At 43.7% G+C, this 20,719-nt stretch overlaps 1 protein-coding gene and 1 long non-coding RNA gene across 25 annotated transcripts; both read right to left on the bottom strand.

Moving 5' to 3' along the window:
• Positions 1-476: 476 nt before the first annotated feature.
• Positions 477-4,102, bottom strand: LOC126981252 (uncharacterized). Of its 6 annotated transcripts, none has more exons than XR_007733859.1 (3): positions 2,834-4,102; positions 2,512-2,672; positions 477-2,409 (listed from the first exon to the last, which is right to left on the bottom strand). It is a non-coding gene; the product is annotated as an uncharacterized LOC126981252 (long non-coding RNA). The 6 variants fall into 6 exon arrangements; XR_007733857.1 differs by having other exon boundaries at positions 477-1,562; positions 1,666-2,409; positions 2,512-4,102; XR_007733858.1 differs by having other exon boundaries at positions 477-1,538; positions 1,642-2,409; positions 2,512-4,102.
• A 540-nt stretch (positions 4,103-4,642) lies between these two features.
• Positions 4,643-19,617, bottom strand: LOC126981251 (membrane-bound transcription factor site-2 protease-like). Of its 19 annotated transcripts, none has more exons than XM_050832130.1 (11): positions 18,172-19,617; positions 17,177-17,325; positions 16,511-16,628; positions 15,708-15,811; positions 15,171-15,285; positions 13,534-13,665; positions 12,745-12,928; positions 12,305-12,458; positions 8,271-9,731; positions 7,776-7,874; positions 4,643-7,683 (listed from the first exon to the last, which is right to left on the bottom strand). In XM_050832130.1, exons 1-9 carry the CDS (start codon positions 18,244-18,246, stop codon positions 9,248-9,250), a joined length of 1,515 nt encoding a protein of 504 aa, XP_050688087.1. In that variant the 5' UTR covers positions 18,247-19,617; the 3' UTR covers positions 4,643-7,683; positions 7,776-7,874; positions 8,271-9,247. The 19 variants fall into 19 exon arrangements, with proteins under 19 accessions (XP_050688087.1, XP_050688073.1, XP_050688076.1 ...); XM_050832116.1 differs by adding an exon at positions 8,073-8,171 and having other exon boundaries at positions 4,643-7,973; XM_050832119.1 differs by adding an exon at positions 7,974-8,171 and having other exon boundaries at positions 4,643-7,874.
• Positions 19,618-20,719: the final 1,102 nt, after the last annotated feature.

Below are 20,719 nucleotides of genomic sequence, written 5' to 3' on the forward strand. Positions count from 1 at the left end.
CACCAGTGAACAGGATATTCAAATGTCTTGTTTTACGGCAAAGGAGGCAGCTCAAGGGCAACAACGAAAAAACAAAAAACTACAAAGCCCGTTAAGCGCTGCCCTACAAAAGAAAACAAAATGAGTCACCAGAGGGGGGTCACTTTTGGAGGGAGAGATGTCTTGTTGTTTGGAAGTAACTTGTTTTTGTACTACTCCTATATATATATATATATATATATATATATATATATATAGAGAGAGAGAGAGAGAGAGAGAGAGAGAGAGAGAGAGCGAGAGAGAGAGAGAGAGAGAGAGAGAGAGAGAGAGAGAGAGAGAGAAAAAATTGGCCTCTCTTTCGGCCACCTCTTTTGATTCTTTTTTAGGAGCAGCGAGTAGCGGGCTTTTTTTTTATTATTGTTTCCTTTTTTGTGTGCCCTTGAGCTGCCTCCTTTGTCGTAAAAAAAAAAAAAGCATTTGTAAATAAAATACAAATGTGATAATAATTTCTTTATTATAAAATTCATAGTGGCAAATGCCTTTCCCGAAGAATCACCATCCTCGTCACCATCGCTATCATGCAGCACAGTCCGGGAAAGTTGGAAAGTTTTGTTTAGTCGGCGCAACATCTGTACAGGGCCACCACAATCATGCACGACAACAGACTCCCCAACAAGAGTATCATAGAGCTGGATGCCTTCCCCGGCGAATCACTATTGGTTGGTACTATAAGAAACTCTCGCTTCTCACATCAACCATTTCTAAAGGTCAAAGAGGGGGTCAGTCGGGTTCCAATGAGTGTTTCTTCAGGTTCACGGTACAGAAGAAGACTCACACTACCACCAGGGTCATAAAACTACCCCTGGAAATGCCCACAACTCCTACGAAAGCCTTGTCAAATATGTGTTCTTGGGCGGCGATATGTTTTGTGATACGACCCAGTGACTGTCTTCACCTCCTCACCACCATGCAGGGCCGGATTCATCAAACCACTTGTGAGACTGTTGGTAAGTCTTCTGGTATATTTGTCCACTATGAATGCCCCTTGTGTTTAGGTTGCTCCAGTGGCCATGAATGTGACGACCTGGCCATTTACAAGACCTGCTGTTGGTAAGTCCTCTGGTAACTTCAATCACTACGAGCGCTCTTGATCTTTAGGCGACTCCGATGGCCATGAATGAAGTGACGACCAGGCCATGTACGAGACTTGCTGTTGGTAAGTCCTCTGGTAACTCCAATCACTACGAGCGCTCTTGATCTTTAGGCGACTCCGATGGCCATGAATGATGTGACGGCCTGGCCATTTACAAGACCTGCTGTTGGTAAGTCCTCTGGTAACTTCAATCACTACGAGCGCTCTTGATCTTTAGGCGACTCCGATGGCCATGAATGAAGTGACGGCCTGGCTGGCACTTAATCGGAAAGAACAGAGAGGAAAGAAGAGGGAGGGAGAGTGATAGAAGAGAACCTAAAGGAACAACATGTCTCAAACCTTTGCAAACAGATATTGAGTCCGAGGAAGGAAGGAAGGAAGGGAGGAAAGATGTTATTAGAAGAACCTAAAGGAAAAACGTGTCTCAAACCTTTGCAAATAGAGATGGAGTCCGAGGAAGGAAGGAAGGAAGGGAGGAAAGGGGAGGGAAGGAAAGGCATTATTAGAACCTAGAGGAACAACATGTCTCAAACCTTTGCAAATAGAGATGGAAGGAAGGAAGGAAGGGAGGAAAGGAGAGGGAGGAAAGGAGCTATTGACCCAGTACCAGCGACGGACCAAATTTTTGCCATGATATAAACCCCCCAAAAATAGATGATGCATAAAATGATCACAAATGCGTTGATATATATCATGAAATGGTTTGCGTGAGTGATGTTTTTTTTCTCATTTTTCTCGCTTAGAGGGACCATTAAGGAACATGATCCCCGCAGCTACCGGGTTAAGAGAACCTAAAGAAATGACGAGCCTGAAACCTCTACCACTAGCGGCTATGTTATTAGGTGCTGGATCGGACTACAGGTGTAAATCTGAATAAACAGTCATAAACTACATATATGCATTTCCCTGGTTACTTATGATATCCTGCCTTACACTATTCAACTGAGCAAGGCTTCTTCAACCCTTTGTATATATATGTACACCCAAATACATCATCTGGACAGACAAACATTGATTCTTTACCTGTTATTTGTTATTCTCCTCCTGTAAGTTCTCCCCTGCCTCACACCAATGAACTAACAAAGCCTGTATATATATATTTACACCCGAATGACATCCTCTGGACACACATACATAGGTTGAGTTTTCCAGCGAGGCAATGTTGTACTGTTCACTTGGAGTTTTGTAGGGTGGAGAATAGCCAGAATAGAGATTACAGGGATACTGAAAACTTAAAATACCACCACTGTCCGATAAAACATTCCTCAGCTCGGAACCTCCCTCGTATGACCTCCCTGCCTATAGTATTCCAGTGAGGCAATGAAGAGCACAACTTAAAATACCACCACTGTCCGGTAAAACATTCCTCAGCCCGCAACCTCCCTCGTATGACCTCCCTGCCTATAGTATTCCAGTGAGGCAATGTTGTACTGTTTACTTGAAGCTTTGTAGGGTGGAGAATGGTCTGAAGTGAGCTTGCAAGGACACAGACAACTTAAAATACCACCACTGTCCAATAAAACATTCCTCAGCTTGAAACCTCCCTCATATGACCTCCCTGCCTATAGTATTTCAGTGAGGCAATGTTGTACTGTTCACTAAGAGCTTTGTAGGGTGGAGAATGGTCTGAAGTGAGCTTGCAAGGACACAGACAACTTAAAATACCACCACTGTCCGATAAAACATTCCTCAGCTTGGAACCTCCCTCGTATGACCTCCCTGCCTATAGTATTCCAGTGAGGCAATGTTGTACTGTTTGCCAAGACCTAGGAGTTTATTGTAGGGAGGAGAATAGCCTGAATAGAGATTACAGGGACACAGAAAATGTAAAATAACAGCGCTGTCCGATAAAAATTCCTCAGCCTGCAACCTCCCTAGTACGAATTCCCTGGCAATGTTGTACTGTTCGCCAAGACCTAGGAGTTTATTGTAGGGTGGCGAATAGCCTGAATAGAGATTACAGGGACACAGAAAATGTAAAATAACAACGCTGACTGATAAAACACTCCTCAGTCCGTGACCTCACATGTTGTACTGTTCACCAAGACCTAGGAGTTTGGTAGGGTAGGAAATAGTCTGAATAGAGATTACAGGGCCACAGACAACGTAAAATGCCACCACTGACCGATAGAACATTCCACAGCCCACAACCTCACGCATGCAACTTCCCTGCCTATATGTACAGTCCCTGCCTGACAACAGTGATGAGAAAAAGCTGCAGCGACTCAACACACGGCACTGGAATAAGCCTGCCCGTGTCTGGATGTTAAAACACTGCTGGTCGATACAACACGCCTCTACCCACGGCCTCACATGCACGACCTCCCTGTCTGTATATAGCAGTGGTTCCCAAATTTTTCAAGGCTGGTGCTCCATGGTGAGTTCCTGGTGCCCACACACACACACACACACACACACACACACACCTCTTTCTGGGTATTTGGAATGCTGCAAATTGAAAACAAGCATAACACGGTGCAGTGAGTAGCGGGCTTTTTTTTCCCATTTGTTACCTTTTATTTATGCCCTTGAGCTGACTCCTCTGCTGTAAAAAAAAAAAAAAAATGTAATAAAGTATGCAAGGAGCCTTGATCAAAGTTTATAAATGGATGAAGGGCTTTAATAAGAGGATATCAATAAGGAGAGCTAGGTAAGACACATAGTAATGGGTTTGAATGGGATAAGTTCACATTCACCAAGGACATAGGAAAAAAAATTGGTTTATCAGCAGAGTGGAAGATGAGTGGACCAGGCTGGGCAGTCATGTTGTGAGTGCCAATACGAGAGTCACATTAAAAATATATTAAATAAAGTCATGGATAGTGATGTTAGGTGGGGTTAGGTTCACAGGGGATGCCTTGTACAGGCCCACCAGCCTCTTGCAGACGCCTTACATTCTTATAATCGTACAGGTTACACTAACTTCGTAAAAACAAAAAGTTATTAATTGCTCCTAATGCCACTCTCCCACCCCCCAACCCCGCCCCCTTTTTCCTCGCCCCCCCCCGATCTTTTTACCTCCCCCAGAAGGGCAGTACCGTCCACTTTGGGAACCACTGATACATACAATCCTTGCCTGACTAAAATGAAGAGAAGCTGCTCTGACTGAATACACTCAACACTAAAATAACTCAGTATCTGTAAGGACAAACAGACACACACACGCACAGCAGCACCCGTCCCTCATCAATACATAACTGAATCACCACGGAAGCCTTCAGCACCCAGCAGGAGCAGCAAGCACTCCGGCACCAAAACAACACATAGGAACACATAATCCACAAGTGACTTAAGCGTTAACAGAACCAGTTTGAGGACGAATTTATACTTGCATGTCACGATCAATCATTTAAATAAGCAATATAAAAACAGATAATCCACAAGTTACTTTAGCGTTAACAGAACCAGTTTGAGGACGAATTTATACTTGCATGTCACGATCAATCATAAAAACAGATAATCCACAAGTTACTTAAGCATTAACAGAACCAGTTTGAGGACGAATTTATACTTGCATGTCACGATCAATCATTTAAATAAGCAATATAAAAACACATAATCCACAAGTTACTTAAGCATTAACAGAACCAGTTTGAGGACGAATTTACTTGTACGTTACGATGGACCATGTAAAAACGCAATATAAAAACACACGATCAGCAAAAGCCTTAAGCGTTAACAGAAACATTTTAGGAACAAATTTACTTCATGTCACACTCAACCATTTCAAAAAGCAACATGGGAACACACAATTATCAAGTGACATACCCATTGATAGAACCATTATAAGGACAAACTTCCCTTCACTCACAATCAACCACTTAAAAAAAACACTAAGAAAAGGAAGTTATGGTATAGGGTTCTGCCGTCACCACCACCATCATCAGGCATCCACTTAGCTACTTAATCAACGGCATATGCACTTAATATTATAGACAAACATTCACTTCCACGTCACAATCAAATATTAAAACAAAGCTAAAAAAAGTAAGTATAGGGTTCTGCCATCACCACCACCATCACCCGGCATCCACTTAACTACTTAATCAACGGCATATGCACTTAATGTTATAGACAAACATTCACTTCCACGTCACAATCAAATATTAAAACAAAGCTAAAAAAAGTAAGTATAGGGTTCTGCCATCACCACCACCACCATCACCGGACAGCCATACACTAAGTTACTTAATCAATGGTATCTGTAGTGTACTTAAAATTAGCTATTGTGCTTTACTGTGACACGCTCCACCACACAGCATCACAGGTAATCCGTCAACCCCACCACCATCATCACCACCACTAACAACACCGCCAGGATGCACCGTGAGCAGACTAGAGGACGTTATATTACAGTGGACACGATTGCACTGCTTACCACGAGGCAGCGAGGGACATTTTTCTATACTCTTGCTTGCATATATCAGTCACCCCTTGCACTGCCCCATTCTTCCTCTCCTTCCTTCATGTATCTTAACACTCTCCTTTTTATCAGCATCTTAATTTGGTTCTATACATTCATAAAAGCATTGGCGGTTAGGGACGTTTTTCTATACTCTTGCTTGCATATATCAGTCACCCCTTCAACTGTCCCATTCTTCCTCTCCTTCCTTCATGTATCTTAACACTCCTTTTTATCAGTGTTTTTCTTTACTTCTATACATTCATAAAAGCATTGGCGATTAGGGATGTTTTTCTATACTCTTGCTTGCTTATATCAGTCACCCCTTGCACTGCCCCATTCTTCCTCTCCTTCCTTCATGTATCTTAACACTCTCTCCTTTTTATCAGCGTCTTAATTTGGTTCTATACATTCATAAAAGCATTGGTGATTAGGGACGTTTTTCTATACTCTTGCTTGCATATATCAGTCACCCCTTGAACTGTCCCATTCTTCCTCTCCTTCCTTCATGTATCTTAACACTCTCTCCTGCTTATCAACATCTTCCTTTACTTCTGTACACTCATAAAAGCATTGGCGATTAGGGACATTAATCTAAACACTTGCTTCCTTGTGTTAGTCACCCCTTGAACTGCCCCATTCTTCCTCTCCTTCCTTCATGTATCTTAACACTCTCCTTTTTATCAATGTCTTCCTTTACTTCTATACATTCATAAAAGCATTGGCGATTAGGGACATTTCTCTAGACACTTCTTTTTTTTCCTTTTTATTTACAAGTGACCGATAGCGCTGGTAGGCCTGATGGTTGACCCGAGCCCATCACGACACAGGCAACTGTTTATAGTGGCGCCATTATTATTGGCCTCATGCTGACCCCCGGAGCTCATTCTTGATTTCACTTGCACTGTACAGCTTCTTCTAGAGTCCGGGTTGATGAGTGGTCTTCAGGACAGCATGTGGGTAGTCTTAGGCCACTCGGCGGTGACGGAAGAATCCCAGGTGGTTAGCGGAAGATTCGAACCCACATCATGGACAACGCAGCGAATCCGAGGCTGGCACGCTAACCACTCAGCCACATTTTTTCCTCTCTCTCCTTCACGTATTTCAACTTTCTACCCTTATCATTAAAATCACCCCTCAATACATCTTTTCCAGCAATGGCAGAGGGCGAGGGATGTTTCTCTATACACTTGCTTGCATATGTCAATCGCCCTGTCTCACACTGTTCCATTCTTCCCGTGTTTCTGGTACTTCAACAATCTGCTCTTCATATATAAGTTTCCTTCCCTTCTATTCACTCATATAAGCATTGGGCAGAGTACAAGGGATATTTCTCTATACATTTCCTTGGATATGTGAGTCACCCCTCTCACTGTCCCTTCCTTCCCTCTCAAACTGTCCTTTTCTTTAACTTCTTCCTTCTAGACATTCATAAAAGCACTGGGAAGGGTACAAGGGATATTTTTCTACACACTTGTTTGCCTAAGTCACCCCTTGCACTGCCCTGTACTCTCTCTCCTTCATACATTTCAACACTCTTTCTAGTATCATTTTCCTTTCCTTCTATACACCCATACAAGCATTGCAAGAGTACAAGGGATGTTTCTCTATACACTTCCTTGCCTAAGTCACCCCTTGCACTGCCCCGTACTCTCTCTCCTTCATACATTTCAACACTCTCTTTGTGGTATAATTTTCCTTTCCTTCTATACACCCATACAAGCATTGCAAGAGTACAAGGGATGTTTCTCTATACACTTCCTTGCATAAGTCACCCCTTGCACTGTCTCATCCTTTTTGATTTCCTGATATCCCAACACACTGTCCTTGTTAATGCCATCCTTCTATACATCCAAAAGACTATGGACAGAAAATGAGGAACAATGCACTATACATTTCTTTGCGTGTCACCCCTCTCACTGTCCAATCCTTCCTTTCTTTCATTTATTCCAAGTCTATCCTCCTCTTTAACCCCTTGGATGCGTATTTCCTACAAGAAGACATCACCAAGCTACAGGAATGGAACAAAAAGTGGCTGCTACAATTCAGTGAAGAAAAATGTAAAGTCCTGCACCTTGGGAGGGGATATCCAGCACACCAGTACCACATGGGAAACACCCCACTATCCACCACAGAGGCAGAGAAAGACCTGGGAGTGTATGTTACCAGGCTACCAGTGAAGGGATATCCAGCACACCAATACCAAAAACTCCACTATCCACCACAGAGCCAGAGAAAGACCTGGGACTGTATGTTACCAGGCTACCAGTGAAGGGATATCCAGCACACCAATACCACATGGGAAACACTCCACTATCCACCACAGAGCCAGAGAAAGACCTGGGAGTGTATGTTACCAGGCTACCAGTGAAGGGATATCCAGCACACCAATACCACAAGGGAAACACTCCACTATCCACCACAGAGCCAGAGAAAGACCTGGGAGTGTATGTTACCAGGATACCAGTGAAGGGATATCCAGCACACCAATACCACATGGGAAACACCCCACTATCCACCACAGAGCCAGAGAAAGACCTGGGACTGTATGTTACCAGGCTACCAGTGAAGGGATATCCAGCACACCAATACCACATGGGAGACACTCCACTATCCACCACAGAGCCAGAGAAAGACCTGGGAGTGTATGTTACCAGGCTACCAGTGAAGGGATATCCAGCACACCAATACCACATGGGAAACACCCCACTATCCACCACAGAGCCAGAGAAAGACCTGGGAGTGTATGTTACCAGGCTACCAGTGAGGGCGAAATCCGTGCGTCACAGCGGATGGGTTAACTTCATCCTTTCTTATAATCAGCAAAACATGGCAGAGAACAAGGACTACTTCTCAACGCACTCTTCTCATCTTTACCTTTTTTAACACTGCTCCTCCTCCTCCTCACCCTCCCCCTTCATGGCACACAATCAGGTCCCCTCCCATTGCCGTTGTCACCCAGTACACAATCTTTCTCACAGTGGCAGGAGCTATATACATTAGTGCTTAGTCTTACGTTAGATGATCACCTCTTGTACGTAACCTCGGAATACATATACAGTAATAAGGTCTCGATATATATAGATGTACATTTGTTTTCGTATTTTTACAGAAGTATACGCCGTCGCTAACACACACATACACACACACACTCGTAACTTATTCACAGTACACTCCACACACATACACACATACAACTTCAGAATATATACACACACATCATATATTTTACAGTCATTCAACATATACATACACACACAAACACACATATATTCTCCCTTACATTACATATATTACAACCTCTCTCTCTCTCTCTCTCTCTGACAGTCTTTCTTTAAACCCACTCTTCCCTCCCCTCACAAGTTCACACACACACACACACACACACACACACACACACACACACACACACATACTCACACATATACATTCATTCCTGCAGCCTTAGAATACATACAAGGACTTACTAGGATATATTAGACTACTGACTGACCTCTTGTAGTCTTGTCATACCCTTGTGAAACTTTGCATACACACAGACATACATACACATCACTTACAAGCTACAAATCACTTCTCACAAGCCTACATACACACTCCCACACACACACACACACACACAAGCTACACCCCCCTCTGACAAGCCTACACACACCCTCACACACCTTACAAGCTACACACCCCCTCTAACAAGCCTACACACTCTCCCTCCCTCACAACAAGCTCCACACCCCTAGCGCGATATTAGCAAAGAGCAGAACACTTCCCAAGAGAGTCGTCACCACATGCACGACTTTCCGGGTCACGTTGTCGCAGCGCCCCGCCAGGAAGAGGTCAATGACAGCCCCGAAGATCCAGTACCCATCGAGATACAGAACCGGCACCATGTTCAGCACCGCCAAGGCCCCGGAAAATTTTACCATGTAGTCGCAGTAGATTTCGAGCGTGTTAGGCCAGGACGCGGAGAGGAACGAGTACTTGGAGACATAGCTCGTGACGGTGACAGTGTGGTAGAGGTACGCTGGCGGCCCGAGGTACAGCACATCCTCCTGCTCTGTTCCGATTCCGCCCCCGCCGCCCGCATTGCCGTCCCTCGCCCCACGGTTGATCTGGACCAGTCGTGTTGTGTTCTTGAGGGAGGGCGCCAAGCAGTGAGTGTCCGTGGGGCATGTGGCGGAGCTGACGCACGCCTCGCCGCTGGAAGGAGGGAAGGTGTTGGTTGTGTCGGCCCTTCAAGTGACCTGTCTCATTCTCAGCCTTATATGTATGTGTCTTACCCTTGTGGAAAGACTCGAAAAGGAAAGAAAACATAGTGGCTGTGTTGGCCCTACAAGTGACCTGTCTCATTCTTGCTTTGAATAAGACCAGCAAAAAGCCTTATATGTATGTGTCTTACCCTTGTGGAAAGACTCGAAAAAGATAGCAAAACATAGTGGTTGCGTCGACCCACTCTTCTTGGGAATAGACACACTGGTATAGAAGCTCATGTGTGTCACCCTTGTGGAAAGATTAAAAACAGAAAACAAAACCCTAAAAGGACTATGAAAATCAAAGAACTCCAACCTTATTTCCTCTCAAGAGAAAACAAAACACTGAAAATGCTCTAGAAAACAATGAACTCCAATCCTATTTCCATTCAAGAGAAAACAAAACCCTGAAAATGCTCTAGAAAACAAAGAACGTCAATCCTATTTCCAATCAAGAGAAAACAAAACACTGAAAAATTCTCTAGAAAACAAAGAACGTCAATCCTATTTCCATTCAAGAGAAAACAAAACACTGAAAATGCTCTAGAAAACAAAGAACTCCAATCCTATTTCCACTCAAGAGAAAACAAAACCCTGAAAATGCTCTAGAAAACAATGAACTCCAATCCTATTTCCATTCAAGAGAAAACAAAACACTGAAAATGCTCTAGAAAACAAGGACCTCCAATCCTATTTCCATTCAAGAGAAAACAAAACACTGAAAATGCTCTAGAAAACAATGAACTCCAATCCTATTTCCATTCCAGAGAAAACAAAACCCTGAAAATGCTCTAGAAAACAATGAACTCCAATCCTATTTCCATTCAAGAGAAAACAAAACACTGAAAATGCTCTAGAAAACAATGAACTCCAATCCTATTTCCATTCCAGAGAAAACAAAACACTGAAAATGCTCTAGAAAACAATGAACTCCAATCCTATTTCCATTCAAGAGAAAACAAAACCCTGAAAATGCTCTAGAAAACAAAGAACACCAACCTTATTTCCACTCAAGAGAAAACAAAACACTGAAAATGCTCTAGAAAACAAAGAATGTCAATCCTGTTTCCATTCAAGAGAAAACAAAACACTGAAAATGCTCTAGAAAACAAAGAACTCCAACCTTATTTCCACTCAAGAGAAAACAAAACACTGAAAATGCTCTAGAAAACAAAGAACGTCAATCCTGTTTCCATTCATCACATCACATTAACAAAAAACCTTATATGTGTATCATCCTTGTGGTTAGTACTCTCAAACACTTCCGCCTCTCGTGTCAACAAGTACTTCCAAATGCTAAGAAGAGGAGATTAATTGGGATCCCATGAGTGTTTTTTTCCGCATTCATGTTACATATGAAAGCTTTGTCAAACTACCACCACCAGGGTCATAAAACTACCGCCCACTACGAAAGTTCTACTACCTCTTCTACTACTACTACTACTACTAACTACACTACAAAAGCCTTAACAAATGTGTGTGCATGGGTGACAAAACGTTTAAGAATACAGCCCATCGTCTTGTGTGTGTGTGTGTGTGTGTGTGTGTGTGTGTGTGTGTGTGTGTGTCCCCTTCTCATCCACCCCTCCATCAATTTTTTTCTTCATGTGCAATTCGTTTCCCATTTGAATGACGGAAAATAGATGTAATAATAAATAGTAAATATGTGAATAAAATGAAATGAATAAAATAATATATATATAAATGAATAAAATGAGTCTCTGGTGCGTTCAATGTGTTCACCTCCATGTCTCAGTGTTTTCCAATAGACTTCCTCGCATATGAAACTCAAGATGACGTTAAGCTGAAGTTCGTTTGTGATTTTGACTTCTTATGTGTTATGAAAAGATGAAAAGCAGAATAAATTTTGCTCTTTCTCTACTTTTCTGTGTTTTTGTAACGTTGCCGTATCGATCCTGGACACCTCTCCTCCTGAAACTGACCCTCTTTCGGCCACCTCTTTTTGGGAGCAGCGAGTAGCGGGCTTTTTTTATTATTGTTTACTTTTTTGTGCCCTTGAGCTGTCTCCTTTGTTGTAAAAAAATAAATAAATAAAAATGGGTATATATTCCTTCATCTCTGACTATGTTGACACAGGCTAAGTCACGTAATCGTCATAATAAACCTAAAATCTCATTCATATTTTCCTGTTATTTTCATTTACTCACATGACAAACAAACACGGCCCTCTCAGCCTAACTATAAACCTAAATACATATTCCCTTGTCTTTCCCCAGCTAAGTTCGGTAATTTCATCTATTCACAAAACAAATGAACCTGTCCCATACAACCTAACTAAGCCCAAAAACTTATCCCCCTGTTTTTGCTTTCTTTTTCCTACCTGTGTGTGTGTGTGTGTGTGTGTGTGTGCTTGCTTTCCTAATTGTTCTTATATTATCATATTTTTACAGGACTAGGTTAAGTTTGTTTTGTTCTGTTCACATAACAAACAAACCTCCGCGTTTTAACCTAATTTTCCGATCATGTCTGTCACTCCCCCAAACCACATAGCCAACCACATACCTCTTGGAGATGGCAAGGCGGGCAGGGAGGCAGGAGAACGGGTGCATGGAGGCCACACCCACGTCCGCCTCCCTGTTCTCCAGCAGCTCAAAGCACAGGTGGGCCTCGCTGTCCCCCTCACAGCACTGCACCGACCCATCCAGGCCCTCGAAGGCTGCAGGAAGGGAGAGAAAGTATTGGGACGTGAGTGGAGTCTTTCATCGGAATAATCGGAAATCGGAACACATGGTAGGAAAGAATAACCAGGGATATGAAAGACAGGAAAAAATATAGCAATACCAAGATTTAATAAGGATATGGAAGGGCACAAAAAAGTAACATTACCAAGACATGTTAGAATATATAAGGTGTGTGTGTTGCTAAAATCATGCAGTTATCATTGTCATCATCAAACTAACCCACCCACCCACACACACACACACACACACACAGCCCCTCACCATGCTGCACAGTCTCGTCATGGTCGTGCACCACAGCCTCGGGGACACAGAAGCCGGCCTGGTCCTGTGTGGCGCTGGCTGTGAGGGCGCGGCGCCACTCCTCCACGCTCACCACCGCCTTCCTGTTGACGGCTGTGATCACGTCCCCGACCTCAAGCCCTGTCAACCCTCTCGCCGGGGAGTCCTGTGGGGCAAGGGAGGAAATTTAACCCCTTGACTGTGGATTTCCTACAAGAAGACCTCACCAAGCTACAGGAATGGACCAAAAAGTGGCTGCTACAATTCAATGAAGAAAAATGTAAAGTCCTGCACCTTGGGAGGGGATATCCAGCACACCAATACCACATGGAAAACACTCCACTATCCACCACAGAGGCAGAGAAAGACCTGGGACTATATGTTACCAGGCTACCAGTGAAGGGATATCCAGCACACCAATACCACATGGAAAACACTCCACTATCCACCACAGAGGCAGAGAAAGACCTGGGACTATATGTGACCAGGCTACCAGTGAAGGGATATCCAGCACACCAATACCACATGGGAAACACTCCACTATCCACCACAGAGGCAGAGAAAGACCTGGGACTATATGTGACCAGGCTACCAGTGAAGGCCAAATCCATGCCCATCGCAGCGGACGGGTTACAGAAAAGGAGTTAAGAGAAAAATCTGATCAAATATTTTCAAATGACAGAGCAAAACAAACTTAAACCAATCCTGTAAAAATATGATAAAATAAGAACAGTTAGGAAAGCAAGCACACACACACACACACACACTCACCTGGGTCATGGCAATCACGCTGAGCCCCCTGCCCTGGTAGTAGAGAGGCTGCAGTAGGTAGGGCGCGGACAGACCCAGGCCCACTGCCGCCAACACAAGGACAATGTTATGCCACACCCCCGCACACAGGACCTGCCGAGGGAGGGAGAGTGTGAGTGAGGGAGAGGGGGAGGGGGAGAAAGCGTGAGGGGGTGAGGATAAAGGAGAGAAAGGGTGATGGGAGTAAGGAAGGGAGAAAGAGTAAGAGGGAAAGGGTGATGGAGAAAGGGTGAGGGTGAAGGATAGAAAGGGTGATGGGGTGTTAAAGGGAGATAAAAGGGAGGTATCAGAAGGAGAAGGAGGGAGAGGAAGATGGAGAGAGGAGGAGAAAAGAAAGTATTTGGAGGAGGTAGAGGAAGAGAGGAGGAAAAAAGAAGGTATTTGGAGGAGGTAGAGGAAGAGAGGAGGAAAAAAGAAGGTATTTGGAGGAGGTAGAGGAAGAGAGGAGGAAAAAAGAAGGTATTTGGAGGAGGTAGAGGAAGAGAGGAGGAAAAAAGAAGGTATTTGGAAGAGGTAGAGGAAGAGAGGAGGAAAAAAGAAGGTATTTGGAAGAGGTAGAGGAAGAGGAGGAGGGATGATTGAAAGAGAGAGAGAGTAGAGGGGGTAGGGTGAAGCATTTGAAAGAGTTATACATAAATAAAAATAAATAAATAAAATATATATGTGTACCCTAAGGAAATGTATTAAAATGAGGTCCACACACAGGCTGATATAGTTAAGACATGCTAGAAGAACATAGAGAGGTCATATTGTCCTTTAGTTTAACATAACAACAGAGAAAGGAAGAAAGAAAACAGGAAGAAGATTGTGTGTGAGAAAACGAAGGAAGGAAAAACAACAGAGAAAGGAAGAAAGAAAACAGGAAGAAGCCCAAGTGTGAGAAAACGAAGGAGGGAAAAACAAGAGAAAGGAAGAAAGAAAACGAGAAGGCCAAGTGTGAGAAAACAAAGGAGGGAAAAACAACAGAGAAAGGAAGAAAGAAAACGGGAAGGCCAAGTGTGAGAAAACGAAGGAGGGAAAAACAACAGAGAAAGGAAGAAAGAAAACGGGAAGGCCAAGTGTGAGAAAACGAAGGAGGGAAAAACAACAGAGAAAGGAAGAAAGAAAACGGGAAAAAGACCGTGTGTGAGAAAACGAAGGAGGGAAAAACAACAGAGAAAGGAAGAAAGAAAACGGGAAAAAGACCGTGTGTGAGAAAACGAGGGAAGGAAAAAACAGAAAAAAAGGTAGAAAGAAAACGGGAAGAAGCCCAAGCGTAAAAAAACAAAAAAAAGGAAAAAGGAAGAAAGAAAACGAGAAGACAAATGTAGGAAAATGAAGGACGATACACATTTGCTTAGACTTTCATAGAGCTTGTGTTAGTTTTCCCCTCAGCTCCTCACCTCAGAGCTCACACACACACACACTTGATTAGACTTTCATAGAGCTTGTGTTAGTTTTCCCCTCAGCTCCTCACCTCAAGGCTCACACACACACACACTTAGACTTACTTTCATTAGAGCTTGTGTTGCTGCCCCCCTCCTCACCCCAAGGCTCACACACACTTGATTATCCAGAGCATTCCCCCCCATCTCCCCCTGCAGCCCCTCAGCACCCACCTTGAGCTGCCTGAAGGGTGTGAGGGCGCGGATCTCCTCAGTGGGCACGTCAACGTAGGCGCCCGGCAGGATGAACATGAGGAGGAAGCCAAAGCCATTGACACGAACGTCCTCCCTGGAAGATGTTATGTGGGGGTTATGACAGGAGGGTGGGGGCGGGGGGGGTCTTGAAGTCCATTTGGGGGGGGGGGGGGGCCACGTGGGGTATTTCCTCACCACAGCATTGCCAAACCTACCCTTGAAAGTGTACAGATAATGGCCTCTACTAGCCTTTCCCTCTAAAAAATGCTTGTTCATATGAGGCGTTCAGAGAAGAAAAGGCAAACTCACCACCAAAAGAAAACAGGATTATTGGCACTTGATGAAGAAATCCTTGCACTAGAAAGTCGGACAGAGACAAGCGAGCAAGCAACAAGGTAACCTAACACACAAAAAAACACACATACAAAAAACAAATCAATAAATAAATAAATATACAGTCCACAGAGAGGCCAGGACACTCTCTCACTAGGGGGCGGGATGGACGGATGCACTCACTGGACGGCAGCAAAGGCGTGTCCGGCCTCGTGGATGATGGAGGCGAGCAGGAGCGTGACGAAGTAGTAGGGAAGCTCCTGCATCGGGATATTCAGCCCAGGGACCTACAGGGAGGGAGGCAGGGAGGTGGTCAGGAGAGGGGACATTAGCTAAGGGTAAAATGCAGGGACACTGGGAAAATATGATGAAAGCAATGAAGGGAAGGGTTTGACTTTTCCACGAGTATAAATAACAATAATAACAATACTAGATTTTTTTTTAACCCGGTAGCAGCGGGGATCGTGTTTCTTAATGGTCCCTCCAAGCGAGAAAAATGAGAAAAAATCACCCCTCACACAAACCATTTAATAATATGTATCAAAGCCTTTGTGATCAGATTATGTAGCTTCTCTTTTAGGGGGTTTATATCATGGCACAAATTTGGCCCATTGCTGCTACACGGTAAAGCCACAAATTTGGCCCGTCGCTGCTACCGGGTTAAGCAAAAAAAAGGAAACAATAATGAAATAAAAAAAAGCCCGCTACTCAAATACTACTAACATCTTCAACACCAACACACACACAGCACCAACACCCTTTTGTGAGTGGGTGAAGGAGGTCATTTGTAAGGGTCATATGGAGAGGAAACACCAGTAACATCACCACAGATACAGCACATGCAGCCCTAAAGTCAATGAATGAATGAATGAGTGAGTGAGTGAGTATAGTGAGTGTATGTGAGTGAATGAGCAAGTGAGTGAATAAGTTAGTGAATGAGTGTGTGAGGCCATGAGGAAACAATGGCAGGACACGGAGGGCCTTACCATGGGCTGCAGCGTGGCCACGGCCTGCACCTGTGTCGGCCTGAGGTGGTTGGCCAGGCCGCTGATGAGGAGGAAGAGTGAGGGCAGCAGCAGCAGACCCACCACCACTGCACCCACACTACCACCGGGGAAGGAACATTAGGAGGTGGTGGAGATAAAATAATTAAGGCAAGCATCATAGTGAGTAGGAAAAAAACAATAAATATATAATCAAGCTTTAAGTAAATTTGCAAAACTAACTATACAACTTCAATCTAATTGGCATGATTTTAAAGGCAATATGTTTCTCTAATACTGGTCATCATATATTTCAGAACTTTTTTCCTCATGAATGTACTCTAACCAGTCACTTGTGGTAGATAATATAGATAATAAAGATAAGGTAATAATGACTGAACCAAGCACCAATATGAAGGTACCGGCAACATGAAAAAATATATTACACATTTAAAGAATATTCTCAGAACTAACCATACAATGTTCATCTAACTTGCACCATTTCTCTAACCCACCACTTAATCAAGATCATCAGAGAAACTGCAATAACTATAATAATTCTAATAATAACTGTAATAATAGTAATAACTCAGTGAAGGTAGACTGAACGAGGTAACCAAATACACGTCACACATACACACACACACACACGTCACTCCACTATCTCACCTGAACCACGCCCTGAAGAAACGCGGCCTCCACAGCGCCCACTTGGTGACGGAGCGGTTGAAGGCGGTGGTGAACCAGTGCAGCTGCAGCGGCTTCACCCACAGCCCCACATTCTCCAGGAAGTAAATGTATGGCACGTTCATGCAGCTCTGGGGGTGAGGAGGGAGAGTTAATGTAAAGCTCAATTTCTGTAAGCATTGACCCTTAGACAGCAGCAGTGCCAGGGCGGGCTGTGCCCCCCCCTGACATTGCTGTTGTTAGGTTAGGTTAGGTTATGTAAAGTTCAGTTACAGTACTTTAAATACGGTCCGCCACCAAAAAAAAAACAATTTTACAACACATCATGCATGTAGGGGGGTCCAGGGGGGCAAAGTCCCCCTATTAGCTGTTAGGTTATAAAGTTAGGGACTTTCCTTACTTTTGAGACTAGGGGATTTTCCTTAATTTAGGGATTTTTCTAGAGAAATTGTGAAAGCCCATCTTTCAGTGATTTTCCCTTCCCCCCCTCAAAACCCAGGTTCCCCACAGGCCCCCAGGCTTGTGTTGGGGGTTGGGAGGGGGCTGGAGTGGTGGAGGGGGTGGAGTAGTTGTTCTGTAGTTTTACCTATTTTTTTTCCCGAAATCACTAGTGATTGACTTTTCAACGCATGAGGTGCACCCGCCGCCACCCCACTCCCACCCATCACCACTGGCCCGCGTAATGGGCCACCCCCACCCCCGCCCCGTCCCGTCCAGAGCTGCGTCTTTCCGCCAGCCCACACTACTTGTCAAACAAATTCAAACTAACCTGATCAAACTTAACCTAATGTAATACACCTGGCAGGGGGGCTTTATTCAGGAACTAAAAAAATCCATATTGTAAGTATTAACTTTGCAAAAGGTGGCTACCCTCTCATCAATAATAGCCTCCTTCCCTCATCCCTTCTCTATTTTGTGAGTCATCAATTCATTATTTATCAACTATCTATTCCCTCCCTGCCTGGCTGCCGGCCCACCTTGAGGAACTGATCGGTGAAGTACAGCGCGGCGTGCACCAGCCCCACCGCGGCCAGGAACGGCACTATCTCCATGTTGTCAGCGGCCAGGGCGGCGAGGCGGGGTCAGCATGGGGCGGCGCGGCGGGGTGTGGGGAGCCTTCGTGGCCTTCTCCTTGGACGGCGGAGTCTACGGCGGGGCAGCGGCGGGGCTCCTCTTCTTGTGTTGACAGCCGAGTTCCGTCTTTGTAACGGCGCACTTTAAACCTTCCATTTTTTCTCTGTTTATTTACACTGGTTTATTCCTCAGCTGTTCTGCGGCTGTCTGATGGTTTGCAGTTACCTGATACTCTTGTTCCTTTCCGTCCAGATTTGTTATAATAGATTGTTTTCTCGGTTCAGTGTTGTTGGTCTTGGTCTTGGTTGAAGAGGCGGTGGGAGGTAAACATTGCGTCCCGAGGCGTAACCGTGGCTCTGGCTTGGGCGGGTATGTTCGAGCTGCCTTCTCATTCTTTTTCATGTTTTACTGGGTTCTTATATGCATCAGTATTTCTTGCAACTCCTCTTTTTCTCTGACTTTTCATATATACCGAAAATCAGTATTTCATATAATTCATTTTCTTTAATAACTCCTAATAGCAACCATTAAGCAATCCGCATTTCTTATAACTAATTCCTCCTCTCCTCTTGTTCAAATTCCTAATCAGTATCTACCAAACTTCAATATTTCTTGTATATAACTTCTCTTTCTCGTGACCCATCTAACTCTTAATTCTGACTCCCAAATACAATCTACCAAACAACACTCAGTATTTATTTAAACTATACCGATCGTTTTTATTGTGTATCCTCTCTCCTCTTCTGATTAATTTACCAAAAAGCAGTATTTCTTGTTATATATAATTCTCGTAACCCATATAATTCTTCTAACTCTAATAACTACCAAACAGCAACCGGTATTCCTTCTAACTCCTCTCCTTCTCGTGATCAACAATAAACTATCAATCAATCAATCTATTCCATCTCGTATCCTCTATCCTCTTCCGACTAATGTATCGAAAACCCGTTGTATTTATTGTTACATATATTTCTAGTAACCCTTCTTCTTCTAACTCTGAAAAACCATCAAACCGCAATCAGTATTTCTTTTAACTCTTCTGCTTCTCGTGATTATCTATTCCATACCGATTCGAACATCTTAATCGCGTATTCTCTCTCCTCTACCGACTAATATATTGAAAATCCCATTCTCTATTCATTCTTATTATTTCCAATCTCATATTCCATTCATTATTTCTATCTCATTATCCTGTTTTTCCCTATTCCATTCCTCTTCCTATTTTCATTCTCATTCCATTCCCATCTTTCTCTTCTAAAACTCGTAATACTATCTACCAAACAGCAATTAGTATTTCTTCTAACTCTCCTCGTTCTCGTGATTATCTATTCCACCCCGAACATCTTAATCTCGTATCCACTCTCTCCCCTCTTCTGACTAATCTCCAGCCTGCCCTCAAGACCTAAGTGACGTGGCTGGGTTAGTAATGTCATTCCCCACGTTAGAGTTCTCCCGGATTTCCTGCACTCGGTCATACGGAGCGGATGTCTCTGAAGCTATCTCTCTCTCGGTGATAGAGACGCGTCAAGCACGGTTAGGGGAGAGAGAGAGAGAGAGATTTACATAGATTTACATAGAAAATCAGACCACACAGACCCCATGGTCCAGACTTGGTGGTCTGTCCTTAAACCTAAGTGATTTTACATTAATCAGAAGACTCCAAAACGTTGCATTTCTACTCTAGTTGATATTAAGTTGAAGGAAGTGACGGTCGAGCTTATTTTTGAAGGAGTCAATCGTGTTACACTGGACCACTGATGATGGGAGCTTATTCCATTCTCGCACTACAACGTTGGTGAAGAAAAATTTGGTGCAGTCTGAATTTACTTGTCTACATCTGAGTTTTACGCCATTGTTCCTCGTGCGCAAAGTGTCATCGATCATAAACAATGTTGATCTGTCTACATTCGTGAAACCATTAAGTATTTTAAAACATTCGATCAGTTTTCCTCGGAGGCGACGTTTCTCAAGAGAGAACATGTTAAGGGTAGAAAGCCTTTCTTCGTAGGATTTGTTGCGCAAGGAAGGGATAATTTTCGTTGCCCGACGCTGAACACCTTCTAATTTAGCAATATCCTTTGCATGGTGGGGAGACCAAAACTGTACCGCATATTCCAAGTGGGGTCTGACTAAACTGTTGTAGAGCGGGAGTATTACATCTTTATTCTTAAATAAAAGTTTCTTTAATGAAGCCCAACATTCTGTTCGCTTTATTTGCTGCATCGATGCATTGCTGTGAGAATTTGAGGTTTGACGCGATTTTGACCCCAAGTCCTTGACGCATTGAACGCTTTTGAGTTTTACGCCGCGCATTTCGTAATCAAACTTTTTATTCCTCGTTCCAACTTGAAGGACCTGGCACTTGTCTACGTTAAAGGGCATCTCCCATCTATCCGACCAAGCTGAAATTTTGTGCAAATCCTCTTGGAGGCTTTGCCTGTCTTCGTCAGT

The sequence above is a fragment of the Eriocheir sinensis genome, chromosome 47 (assembly GCF_024679095.1).
Source record: "Eriocheir sinensis breed Jianghai 21 chromosome 47, ASM2467909v1, whole genome shotgun sequence".
Taxonomy (NCBI): domain Eukaryota; kingdom Metazoa; phylum Arthropoda; class Malacostraca; order Decapoda; family Varunidae; genus Eriocheir; species Eriocheir sinensis.